The sequence below is a fragment of the Bubalus bubalis genome, chromosome 2 (assembly GCF_019923935.1).
Source record: "Bubalus bubalis isolate 160015118507 breed Murrah chromosome 2, NDDB_SH_1, whole genome shotgun sequence".
Classification (NCBI taxonomy): Eukaryota; Metazoa; Chordata; class Mammalia; order Artiodactyla; family Bovidae; genus Bubalus; species Bubalus bubalis.
Genome location: NC_059158.1, coordinates 171,961,535 through 171,975,216, shown reverse-complemented (window position 1 = coordinate 171,975,216; position 13,682 = coordinate 171,961,535). Strand labels below are relative to the sequence as shown.

Below are 13,682 nucleotides of genomic sequence, written 5' to 3'. Positions count from 1 at the left end.
ATTTTAACAAAATGTAAATGAAAAATGTACATTTTTAACAGTAGCAGTAGGAAGCAATAAGATCAAAATACTACTAATAATGATAAACTCTTTATGTGTGTGTGTGTATGTGTGTCAGTCACTCAGTCGTGTCCAGCTCTTTGCGACCCCATGACCTGCAGTCCACCAGGCTTCTCTGTCCATGGAATTCTCCAGGCAAGAATTCTGGAGTGGGTTGCCATTCCCTTCTCCCAGAGATCTTCCCAGCCCAGGGACTGAACCGGGGTCTCCCATATTGTGGGCAGGTTCTTTACCATCTGAGCCACCAGGAAGCCCTTAATGGTTTATAAATATTACCAAATAAATGCCTTAAATTTTCCTTGCCTTTCATTACAAAAATTACATCATTAGCTTAATTCAAAGATTAATAAGTTTACTTTGTACTACACATTGTACTTTCAGGCAAGAATTACATAATTAAGGGTGATCTTAAAGCCCATCTAGATCATTTTCAGGTATTTCTGAATTCTTTTTTCATTAGTGGGGATGAATTTATAGTAAGTGATGTAGAAATTTTTGCCCGATCTCCCTAATGACCAGTGGCATACGTTTTTCAGATGGTTAGCCAGGAATGCCAAGTATAATGAATCTAATTAATCCAGCATGACAGTTATCAGTGCAGTTCACCAGATCACCCCAAATTGCAAACACTTTGGAGAACTGTACTTTTTGGCCCTCTTGTGGTTGAGCAGGGTCAGATGACTCATTTTGGCCAATGAGCTGTGAATAGAACTGACCAGCTGCTTCCATATTTTAAATATGGCCCCTCCGAGGCTCTGTTTCTTTCTGCCACAGAAAAGAGGACTCCTCCTGACGGCAGTTGTTTCATTCAGCCTGGACTCTGGAGTGATGATCAGGCAAAACACAACCCTAGATGACAGTGATGGGCAAAGGGCATGAGTAAGAAATAAACCACATCATTGCGTAATCTTGCCTACCATCCAATTATCCAGCAATTTCCTCAAAGGAATGTATACTGAAATACTAACATTTTATGTCAACACTTTGTAGGAGCATTTTATGTCTGCTATGAGTAAATGTTATCACTGGTAAATTCAAGAGCTAGGAATAGTAAACTTGAGTCATTACATGATCTTGGCCAAATTATAACTCTCAGTCCTCGTTTCAAAGAAGAATAATAATATCTGACATTTCTTGTGCATTTATAATGTGCCGATATTGCTTTAAGTACTTTATCTATATTAACTCATTCCTTACAATGAATGTGAATTCACCAAACCATCTCTATGGATCTAAGGAGGAATGAATTAGTTTTCTAGCAAATAATCCTAAAATATTAATTGGGAGTTCCCCAGCACAAATAAGCAACTCTATCCTTAAATGATACATTCCTTATTTTAGACATTTCAATTTGAATTATAGAGATGTGAAGGCATGTTTAAAGCAGGCAAGAACCTGAAGTATTTGATCCGAGAGCTGGCAATAAAGAAGAAGAAAAGAAGATTGTTAAAAATAGGTTTGTGTATATAACAATTTGGGGGAAATCTGATCATGGTAGTAGATATACCTTACCTACCATACTGTTATGGGTGGAGGCTCTGGAGACCTTGCCCTTCAAGATGAAATACCTTCCAAGTCTTTTTTGGGCCTGCCACACTAGCCAAGAAACCAAACAGTTCTAAGAAATCCTAATTCCACTGGAATTGAGAACAATCCAAAATGATAGTGGTTATATAAGAGATTGGATTAAATATAATCTAGTATGATGGGTGCATATTTAAAGAAGAACTTGGAAGACAAAACTTTAAAACAATCACTTGAAGGAAAAGTTAGTTGTCAAAGGAAACGATTTACTGTACTAGACCAATTTCATGTGACCATAAGAAGATTTGGAACAGCCATTGAAAATTAGGGATTAAATGTGCACTTTGATTTTTTTGTTTGTTTGTTTAATGTAGAACAAGAGTAGTTATTCCTATCAGCACTTCCTTTATTCTTTCAAGCTCAAGTTCTTTCTGTGCCAGTCTCTTCCAAAATACCCATCCATATTTCTATTATTTCCTTGTTGAAGTATGAGTATTCTGAATAAAAATAAGTTTTCTTTCTTATTTCAACTGTACAAAAGATGTGTTAGAAAACATCAAATAATTGTCCCTGTTTTTCCATCCTTAATTCATGTATAAACTTTGCTCTGTTGTAAACTAAGTAAAATAATCCTGTCCCAAGAGAAATTTAGACTTGGCTAACAAAGTGCTTGGTTGATTTATTCTCACCCTACCTTCTCAGTACAATACAGGTATTCAACAAATACCCAGGTGATAAATGAATAACATTATAGTTTTCCAGGGGGCATCAATATACCAAATCTATTCCAGTCTATCTTACTATATTTTAAATATTCAGACAAAGGAATAAAGAAGCGAAGTTTCAATGAGAAGAAATTTCACTTGAAATCCACCCCTGACTCATCAGCCAGTCAACTCTTGTATCAGTTTCACCTAATTTAACTGTAATATGCTCTTATCAGCCTCCTTTACTCTGATTTTCTCTGGGTCACTCACTATGGCTGCATCAACTAATCTGCTCACCCTAGTTCCCAATCAAGCAAAGAAGTTAATATTTAAACAACTCTGGCTCCTCCTATAGAGGACTTAGCTTGAACCCAACTCCCAGATCCAAGATACTGCAGCTGAATTCTGGGCTCCCAAATCTCCTTTGGTACAGTCAAAAAAGGCCCAGAATTCTGGTTTTCAAGGTTGGTCTTCTGCGTTGGTTCTTGTTCCCAGTATTGCTCTAACCAATTCTCCTAGCTTAGGGATTATACACTATCCTTGACTCCCAGCCTAGTGGCTGCATCTACCAGTCTTCTTGTAATAAGATGGTCCCACATGTCTGGAATTAGAACCCTGTCCCAAAGTCCCAGAAGGATGTACTCCCTACAAGACAAATGCCTACCTGCTTTCGGAATACCTGTGTCACATGCCCCATGAATTTGAGACTTGGTGCCAAGAGCCAGAATGGCATCGGGGTCTGCAACCTCTTTGATTCTATTCTTGTCCAGCGGGTTGTATCTCTTGGTTTGACTTTATAACTGGGTGAGCGTTCTCAGTTTCTTATCTACTATGTAGGGCAGATGTCTAGTAAGATACGTTCCTAACACCTGCCTTCATAATGCCCTGGGCAGATATCATATCTCTCTAGTTTCAGAATACAACCACTCAATTCACTCAAATTCTAATTAACTATTTCTAAATTCTTTATCATATAAGAATAATACTAGGCCTTTGGGTATCTCAAATGATAAAGTCAATTCTTTACCCATGATGGTAACTCAGGACATTGCCTTATGCTAAAGTATGTATTATTGTTTTCTGGATTTATGTTGATTTTTATGATACCTAACAGTATCATATCTAGATCAAATAACTCTCTCCTTTGTATCTACGGAATAACAAATAGCAATGGAATCATGAATTGATGTGACTCAATCCCAACTCTGTCAGTCCCTGGTTATACGTTACCTAAATTAGTAAGATGTTTAAGCAAAACCTCAGGTTTCCCATTTATGAAACGAGATAGACAAAGAGCAGACTCAAGAATGGTGTGAGGCACTAAACACATTCCTGGTACACAGTAAATACTAAAAAGTTAGCAAGCAGCAGCAGCCACAGAGTTTATATAAACTTATTTGCAATGCACTGTATTAGATTATTAAGAGAAGTAAAATAAAAGGATTAATTTATTAGAGTTTAAAAAGGATGAAGGGCAAGGTTGTTTATGATTATGGAAGATGAACTTGATGGGGAAAAGGAAAGGAAATGGAAGAGGCAAAGATCAAATAAATGGCAATCAGAAGAGTTTACAGAGCAAAGAGCAGGATTCTGTGAGCTTCAGTAAAAGGGGGTCAAGGACATTAGTCTTCCTGGAGGGGGGGAATCTTGATAACAGTTAGGAATTCCCTGCTCTTCCCAGTGTCTAAGAGAGCTGATTGAAAGGCTGCAGCACTTAGCCAACTGCATGGCAGGAAGACAGAGCCTTACTTCATGTGTTCCTCCCTGGAAGTGGAAATTTTCACAGCCCTCTGCTAACAAATTAATTCTCAGCCCAAGTCATTCTCATTCCACGCCCCCTCCCCCAGAGAAAAAAAGCCAAACCTCTCTCCTTCTCCATGACCATCTTTCAAACCATAGTTCAAATGAAACCTCCTCTATGAAATCTTCCCCATTTATCTCAAGAGTTTAGTGCTCCCACAACAACATGTATTTCTCCATCATACAAACTGTACTACAATTGTTTCCATCCCTTTTCCAACCAGCCTATGAGCATCTTAAGAGCAAAGCACGTGACCTGTTCGAGTGTGTACCTCCAGCATCTAGCACAGGGCAGGATGTGTGGAGAGTGAGAAGCCATCAAGTACCCTGCACTGTTCCAGGCAGAATCATCAAGATCAATGGTTCTAACCATTTGGGGATATGACCATCCACCTTAAAAACCTGAGGAAAGCTACAGACCCTCAGCCTATAAGAATCCATACACACACTCGCACTTAAAAAAAAAAAAAAGGGCAAAAAAACAACAAAAGCAAACATAAGGAAAGGAACAAGCAATAAGCTAAGTCAAGAGATATGTAGTCTACCTTTGGTTCCCAAAACTCCAAGTTCTCAAACAAGTCACTAAACTTGTCAGTTGACAAAGTGAAGAAACTATCCTTTGCCTCAACTATCCTTCACCAGATTTCTGTAATAAAAAATACAGATACATACTAAAAGCATGGAGGAATTCTAAAATTAATATTGTTATATAAGAGCAAATTATTTCTTATTACTGCTCCACAGCTTGATACTTTCACAGCTATCTATTTTGCCAAAAAACATGCTGTGAAATAAATTGACTATTTACTACTACAGCGAAAAGAACTGTTGTTTACATACCCAAGAGGGGTTTGCACACAAGCATAAAGAAGCAAAGATGAATAATCCAATTAATTCGCATTTGCTCACACCATTGACTACAGATTCCTTTGATAACAATATGCTTTTGTACTAACAAACCTGTAATACAATTGGCCAGTATGCTGTGAGATGTTTATATTCTACATGTCAGGGATTCTTGATGACAGTCTGAATATTCTCTTCTCTCTCATCTGAACCTGTCACCAACGACTGTCACAGGTGGGCTACAGCCAACAGAGCCCCCCTCTTCAGAAGGGGAAGTTGTAAAATGCTTGCACTTAGCGTGTGTGTGCTCAGTCGTTCAGCTGTGTCTGACCCTTTGCAGCCCCAAGGACTGGAGCCTGCCAGGCTTCTCTGTCCCTGGAATTTTCCAAGCAAGAATACTGGAGCAGATTGCCATTTCCTACTCCAGGGGATCTTCCTAACCCAGGAGTCAAACCTGCATCTCTTGCGTCTCCTACACTGGTAGGCAGACAGGGCTGACTTTAATATAAAAAACATTGTCAAGTAGCCGCTGTGAAGACCCTTAGGAACTCCAAAGAAATGGAACAAGTAAGGAACCCTGAGCCATCCTCCACACTTCAAATCTTCTGAAAGCCCAAGAGGGCCTACACACATACCCAGGCAGACAGACCCCCTGTCATTGCCCCGACTCTACTTCAAGCAGCAACTCCAAGGGCAGGGTCGCCCTTGCCAGTCTAGACCTTTCTCTGTATCCATGCCAATCTCTGCTCAAAAGGATATCATTAATAAAGGATCCAGCATCCCAGGGGGAGGTCATGGCCCAGCCATAAGGTGTTAAGGTTCACATTTCTTCCCTCAGCTATCTTTCCTCCAATCAAGTCTCAGATCCTAGGTCCAGAGAGTTCAGCCCCAGCTCCCTAACTTCTTCTTTCTTTTTCCCTCTTGAGTCACATAGTATAACCTTGTTACTCAGTGTCGTTCCAGAACCAGTAGCACCAATGTTGACTGGAGCCTTGCACAATTTGGGGCACCACTTCAGATCTACTGAATTAGAATCTGCATTTTAACAAAATCCCTGGGCTGAATCATTTGCAGCTTATAGACAAGTACTGGCCTATAGGATTGGCCTCAATTCTAATGAGATAGTCTTGCATCCATCTTTCTCTAACAGCTACTCTTAGCTTTGCTCTGCAAACCTCCTTCATGAATACCACTCCTCTCCAGACTCCCCTCTACCCATCTGCCTAGAAAGCATTCCCACACCGGGCAGTGACTGCCGTAATTCTTGATGAGCTGCCTGGCCTACCTTCCAGTAACTCTGAAGGCAGCCTCCAGGGCCAAGAGAGCTCCAAAGTTCCTCTTTCTGTGCTGATTCACAAGTCTTAGGCATTGGTAAGAAAATCATCAGAGGCTTTTCTACAATTAAGCTCTAGCACAATTTCTGGGGTCTCAGCTATACCTAGCACCCAAGATTTAGGGACTTGGCCTACTTTTCTTTTGACTTGAAAGATGCCACAGTCCACTCTAGTCTCTGCAATATTTCTCACTACAAGACTGCTATCAAAGAGATTAAGAGTGGACAACATAAAGGATAAACAAGGAGCACTAGCATTTTAAGAACTGCAGGCTTCCCTGGTGGCTCAGTGGTAAAGAGTCTGCCTGCAAGGCAGGAGATGCAGGTTCGATCCCTGGGTCAGGAAGATTCCCCTGGAGAAAGAAATGGCAACCCACTCCAGTATTTTTGCCTGAAGAATCCCATGGACAGAGGAGCCTGGTGGGCTACAATCCGTGGGGTCCCAAAAGAGTTGGACATGACTTAGCAACTAAACAACAGCAACTGCTAACTGAAAAGCAATTTTTATACTGTGGAAATACAACAGGAGGAACATTACAAATGACAGCTAAACGGATTTCAAAAGATCCTGACTCTGCCCCTCTTCGGACTTGGCTTCCTATGCTTAATCCTGAGAACAGATTTCACTAAACATCTTCCTCCTCCATGCTTAATCCTGAGAACAGATTTCACTAAACATCTTCCTCCTCCATGCTTAAGGGCTAAAGGTATACTGACTTCCTCCATGAAGCTTCCTCTTGCCAGCAAGAGGGCTGAAAAAGTCATCAAGCAAGGTAGATCAAAAAATGCCTCCCCAGATTCAAGCAGGTTATATGGACTATGAACACCTGAGTGTGTTGATACCATTTCACTTAGACCTCTGCCCCTTGCACCCTCAGAATGCAGCAGCCTTTTCTCTAAACCAGGCAGAGGTGGAATTTAATCATCATGGTTCACACTCCACTTTATCAGGAGCAGAGTCCTCTCTCCAGGCTCTTTAGCTGACCTCTAAAGATCCTCCTGCTGACTTCTAAATGTTGGCTTTCCCCAAAACGCAGTATTCAGCTGCCTTCTCTGGCTACACTCTCTAGGTGACCTCATTCACTACATGGCTGATGACTCCCAAATTGACATCTCAAGCTTCAAGCTTCTTCTTGAAGCTCCAGATTCATTTGTCCAAATATCTTATTTCATTCGTTGGTTTCTTCATTTTCAGGATTTTTTTTACATATTTATTGAGGTATAACTGACATTCAATAAACTACATATATTTAAAGTACACAAATTGGTTGGTCTTAACATACACAATTATGAAACTATCCCACCATGAAAATGAACATGCCTATAGCCCCAAGTCTCTTTGGGCCCCCAAGGTAATCCATCTCTCCTGCTCCCACTTCAGGCAACCAATGATTTGCCTTTTGTCACTATAAATTAGTCTGCATTTTCTAGTCATATAAAGGAATCATTGAGCATGTACTGTCTAGCTTCTTTCACCCATCACAACTATTTTGAGATTCACCCATGTTAAATATTACATATATCAATCAATACCATTAGTTTTTTGTTTTGTTTTGTTTTTTTACCAGCTAAGTCATATTCCATTGAATGGTTATAACAAAATTGGTTGATGTGCTTATGGACATTTGGGTGGTTTCCAATCTGTCTGGGGCTATCACTAAAAAAGCTGCTATGAACTTTCATATATAAATCTTTATATGAACAAATACCTTAATTCTTCTAAGGTAAATATCCAGGAATGGAACAGCTGGGAGACTTCATCTTTCTTGTTCCTTCTCTGGTTTACCTTTACTGTACAGCTGCCTGTTTGCTATAAAGCTGTCTATAGAGCTCTCTAATGACCTCTAGAAATACTTCCTCTGGTTGGACCAGACTGTAATGTACTCTTCCTGTCATCTTAAACCTGGTCAACACTGTGCTAGATGATGCTTTCAAGAAAAGAGGAATTGACCTACATCAATCTATATTCCTAGGACCTGGAGCCAACCCCTAGTTGGCGCTTTCAAGGAATCAAGGAAGGAGACTGTGCACAACTGGCAGCAGCTAGGGATGGGAGTTCCCTGGAGGAGGGCACGGCAGCCCACTCCAGTATTCTCGCCTGCAGAACCCCACGGACAGAGGAGCCTGGCGGGCTACAGTCAAGGGGGTCGCAAAGCATCGGACACAACTGAGCGACTAAGCACATCACAGCAGACGGATGAGAGCTGGGCTGGGGGCAGGGTGGAGGGGTAGATCTGGACTAGCATAATTCACTCTCTGCACTTAACTAAAAACTCCATGAGAGCAACAACAATGTCCACCTTAATCATTACTAATGTCCATGCACCCTACAAATCCCTGACACATAGGTCTTACTCAATTACTATAGCCCCATCAGATAACAAAAAAGAATTTAATTTATGCCTCAACAAAGCTCTGAGATAAGGTAGTACTTTCCACATTCCTGGAAAAATTAATAATAAAAACTTGAGCTGCTACCATGGGCCAAGAATTATTCTAAGATTTTTACATATATTCACATTTAATCCTATGACAAACCTAGGAAGTAGGTATGAAGTAGGTACTATGATTATTCCCAATCTATAGATGAGGCATTTGAAGCACAGAGAGGTTATATAACTCACCCAAGGTTATACAGGCAAGTGGCAAAGATGAGCTGCAAACCCAAGTAGCCTCGCCTAAAAGCCCACTCTATGAATCACTCTGCTTTAATACCTCTCACTGAAGAAGACACCAAAATCTCAGTGGCAATAAACTGAGACAAATAAAATAAAAGATGTGATATAAAGCATACTAGGAAGAAAAATTAATATTTAGATATACGTTACCAGTTTTATACAATTAAAAAGAAACTGCTATGAATCATTCTAGTGCCTGACCCTTATTTAAAACAATAGTCAAAACGAAAGCAAATCTTCTTTTTCAATTGACAGACGTAGATAGAAACTAAAACCCAGAATATTCTCATATTAAAAACATTTTCATCTGCTATCAAATCTCTGTTTTATAAAAATACATAGTCTATTTTTGCCTGCCAAGGGAAGCCCAACCACCAAACCGGACATCACAGAACTAGACATGTACTGCCTGGGTTTACAGGAAAGGCAGCAGGAACGTGTGAAGACGGCCACCATCCCTATGGCTTTGTCTTTCCAGTTCTCCCAGCATTAAATGTTGGATAACAACACATTATCAGGTTTGAATGTCCCCTGCAAGCTTTTCTTCTACCTGAAAAATTACCAGAAATCAAGGCAAAGCATGTGAGAAGGAAGACAGATCACAGGGGAGGGAACAAGGAGAACTCAAATCATTAGGTGTGTGCCCATCCAATGAATCTATGTCCCAAGTGTTCTGTGGCCTGCTTCTGAGACAACGAAGGGCCTGAGGGGTCTGGGACTGCATCAGTTTATGCTGTCTCGCTGACGCACTATGGAATGCAAAAGGCCCTGAGAAGTCTCTAGTTTTAAGAGGAAAACTTAACTCACCTTCCACTGCTCCTCTGGAAGCAGCTTCACAACCACCAGATCCCCATTCAAGGCTCTATTACGAGCAACAACGCCATCAATAAAAATGTCTCGATCACCATCCTAGGTTGGAGAAAGGAATATAAGAGTCAGCTTACCAAGGCTTGGAATCAAAAATAACTCCCTTGGCTTACAAACTGTAGACTCTACAATCTGCCCATTGACTTAACAGGAACACTGGTATTGCTATTTAGCCACAAACAGACCTAGAGAAGTTCAGTCTCTTTGGAACTAATAGAATTGGTGATAAACACATAAGAGCAGGTTAACATGATTCTAAAAAAAATCACCAAATAAGAGAAGATCTACTATAGGCAGGTCAAAAACAAAAATATATAAAGCAAAAAACTAGGATTGCATGCTTTCATAACCAAAATACAAAAGGAGTAAGTTGTCCTTTTTTGTTTTGAATAAAATAAAGCATGATGGTACCCCTTCTATACTGAATTTTTTTAAGCAAAGGGAAAGGTAAAAAGCAGACAGTGTGAAAGAAGATAGAAGAAAATCAACATATAATACCCTAAGTAAACCAACCACAGGCAAGGACAACAACCAGCTCCAGGATTTGGGCTCTCTACAAGGAAGCTGGCATATTCCCTACCCTCCCCCCCCCCACCCCACCCCCCCCATGCCAAAGAAAGCAGCAGAGAAAGCAAATCGTGGTTTGTTTTTTAACTGAAGTACAGTTGTAGTGTTGGTATCTTCCCTGGTGGCTCAGAGGTTAAAGCGTCTGCCTCCAATGCGGGAGACCCAGGTTTGATCCCTGGGTCGGGAAGATCCCCTGGAGAAGGAAATGGTAACTCACTCCAGTATTCTTGCCTGGAGAATCCCAGGGACGGAGAAGCCTGGAAGGCTACAGTACACGGGGTCGCAAAGAGTCGGACACAACCGAGAGACTTAACTTACTTACTTACTTACTTAGAGTTGTAGTGTTAGCTTCAGGTATCCAGCATAGTGACTGAGTAATTTTTTCAGATTATATTCCATTAGAGGTTATTATAAGATATTGATTATATAATAATTCCCTGTAGTGTAGCATAATGTTAGTCACTCAGTTGTGTCTGACTCTTTGCGATCCCATGGACTGTAGCCTGCCAGGCTCCTCTGTCCATGGAATTCTCTAGGCAAGAATACTGGAGTGAGTTGCCATTTCCTTCTCTAATAATTCCCTGTGCTATATAGTAAATCCTTGTTGCTTACCTATTTTATCTACGGCAATTCGAAGAGCTCAGCTGAATCTCAAACAATCCAGATCTATGAGTAGACTGCATCACAACTCAGCTCATACTTGATTCACTCAGAAGTTTGCATCTATTACAGAATCTCTTATTTTAAAGATACTCACAGGCAGCTCAAAATTTAAAGTTTGAGTCAACCTCTTCTAACTACCTTTTAAAGCCGAAGAGTTCAGTCCTTTATTTGAATGCCATAAGACTTGCTCTACCCATCAGAAAGATTGGGCGGGGAGGAAGTGGTTAATGATCAATCTGTTGGAAATGCAAAGGGATCTGGGGGTATTCTAACTAAGTATTTAGGAGGCTGGAGTTGGGAAGCAACCCAAGTATGCCATAATGGTCAGAACATCCTCCATCGATAGAACAGCTTCCTTTGGGCCAAACATAAATTCTACAGATACACAAAGAGTGCCTCTTGGTGATAAGATGCACAAAAAAGCTGTACAGAACTTTTTGCAATATAGTTCTGAGCTGAAACTCTGCCTTTTTTTTTAATAAAAAGCCAGGTTTTGACATCAGGTCTATTTCTTCTCTTTATCTTATCCCCAAAGAGGATAAAAAAGCATCTCAATAACATCAGTTTATCTTGGTCTTTTGGAAAAAGACGCATGATTTTATTCTAATTCTATATCTTACTTTCACTGAGAACAACAGGACACCAGCAGGTACACACAGACATGACTTCTGTATGTATCTTGAGTTTGTCATAAGAAAATGAATATCAACTTTCTATCAGTAGAAATTATAATAAACCTAAAACATATTCTCCCAAAACAAAGTACTTTTTTTATACCTGATGATCAATTCACTGTTCCTATTGACATATGTAGCAATTTTAACACAGAAAGTGACATTGTGTAAGTTCTCAGCTGTTTTCAGAGTCAACAAGAGTAAATTTCATCAAATCTAGTCTAATTTTGTTTCTCAAAAAGTTTCAGAATTTTAAAGTTATGAGGAACATTAGACAATATTTAGTCTACCCCTTCATTTTACAATTAAGCAAACTTTCTGTTTCTTATTGTCAGAGCAGAAACCACATCTCCTATCAATTCCTATCTCTATTCTCCCTGGTAAAGCAGAGGGCAGGTAATATTCAGGCCCTGATCTCATAGCCCACCTCCTAGCCTACCTGTGAGCATGTTTCCAGTTCATACAAGTTCACAATTGACATGGACATAAGCTACGTACACTCAGAAATCTAGACCAGTGATGGGATTTACAGAGGCATGTAATTCACTGCCTCTATTATCTCCTCCTTCAACTGCTTTCTATAATGCTTCTAAAACCTGAAACTGACCAGAAAACCCACAAAACTGGAATGCAGGATTGTTCCAGTGTCCAAAACCAAACTATCTACAATCAGTTACAACTGGGCTTTTTTTTTTAAAGTATAACTGCTTTACAATGTTGTGTTAGTTTCTGCTGTACAACAAAGTGAATCAGCCATAGGTATACATATATCCCCTCCCTCATGGGCCACTCTTTCCCAACCCCCACCCCCCACCCCAGGTCATCACAGAGCACCAAGCTAAGCTCCCTATGCTAGGTTCTTAATTACTTAGAGGTGAGTCATTTAGCACTTTTTCCCTCCCTCTGAGACAATTTTATTACTCCATCAATAGCCAGATAAGAGAATAAAAGAGGTATAGAAATAAGCCAGTCTTAATATCACAACTTTGTAAAAAATTCAAGTAGGACATGCCAGGAACACAATTTCAAGTAGAACAACTTGAGCTCTTGAAACATCAATGACTTTTGCTTCTTTTTTTTTTTTTTAATTTTATTTTATTTTTAAACTTTACAATATTGTATTGGTTAATCTTCCAGCAAACAAAAGCCCAGAGCCAGACGGCTTCACAGCTGAATTCTACATGACTCTTGTTTCTTAACTCTCTTTAACAAGCCAGATTAAACAGGGGCAGCACATCACTTGCAAATTTAAATCACATGAATTTAACTTAAGGGACCCTAAGTAAGCCCGCACTTCAGAGAACCCCTGCCCTGGCCCTCTTCTGACCACATCCCTCCTCATCAGGTAAGGAGTTCTCAAGGCCAGATGAATCGTAATCAGACCCAAGCCCACTTCCAGGGCATATATGAGCATCTTCCCCAGGTCTGTCTTCCCAAACACACACCACAGGCGGCTAACGGGTGGGTATCTCTAAGGGGTATGGGGAGAGCTTGGACATGTGGGGTGAGATGCCCACCTAGAGGGCAAGGGCTCTCACTGAATGGGGGGAGGAGGCAGGAAGCAGCAAAGAGGTGACACGGAGCCAGGACTGGGAAGGGAAGAGGGGCAGGCCAGAAGGTGGACCCTCTCCATGCAGCCACCTTTCAGCATGGAGCTCCAAGTAGTCTGAGAACTCTACGTTTGAACCCAAGTTCAAGTACATGGAGGTATATTTAATAAGGAACATATTTCACTTAACAGTTCGTTTGTCTGGTGTATTACTTTTAAGTATTTAATATAAGGTATTCATGCCTCCACTTATACTTTGGTCCTAGGCCATACATTGATCAGGAACCGGCCTCACAGGGGACTAATTTACAGAAATTCAATACTGTGTACTCAGGAGAGAGAGAAAGCAGGCATTGAAGTTTTCAAAATGCTGTATGTAGTTTCACTTATCGTTCAAATCAAAGAGAGCAAACG

At 40.4% G+C, this 13,682-nt stretch overlaps 1 protein-coding gene across 8 annotated transcripts in view; it reads right to left on the bottom strand.

Annotated features, from left to right (window-relative positions):
• DIS3L2 (DIS3 like 3'-5' exoribonuclease 2) overlaps nucleotides 1–13,682 on the bottom strand; it is a 354,495-nt gene that overhangs the window by 275,097 nt on the left and 65,716 nt on the right. For all 8 annotated transcript variants that reach the window (XM_045164629.1, XM_045164630.1, XM_045164627.1 and 5 more), the window contains exon 5: nucleotides 9,756–9,857. In XM_045164629.1, the coding sequence (XP_045020564.1) occupies nucleotides 9,756–9,857 (102 nt within the window). The remainder of the gene's footprint in view (nucleotides 1–9,755; nucleotides 9,858–13,682) is intronic.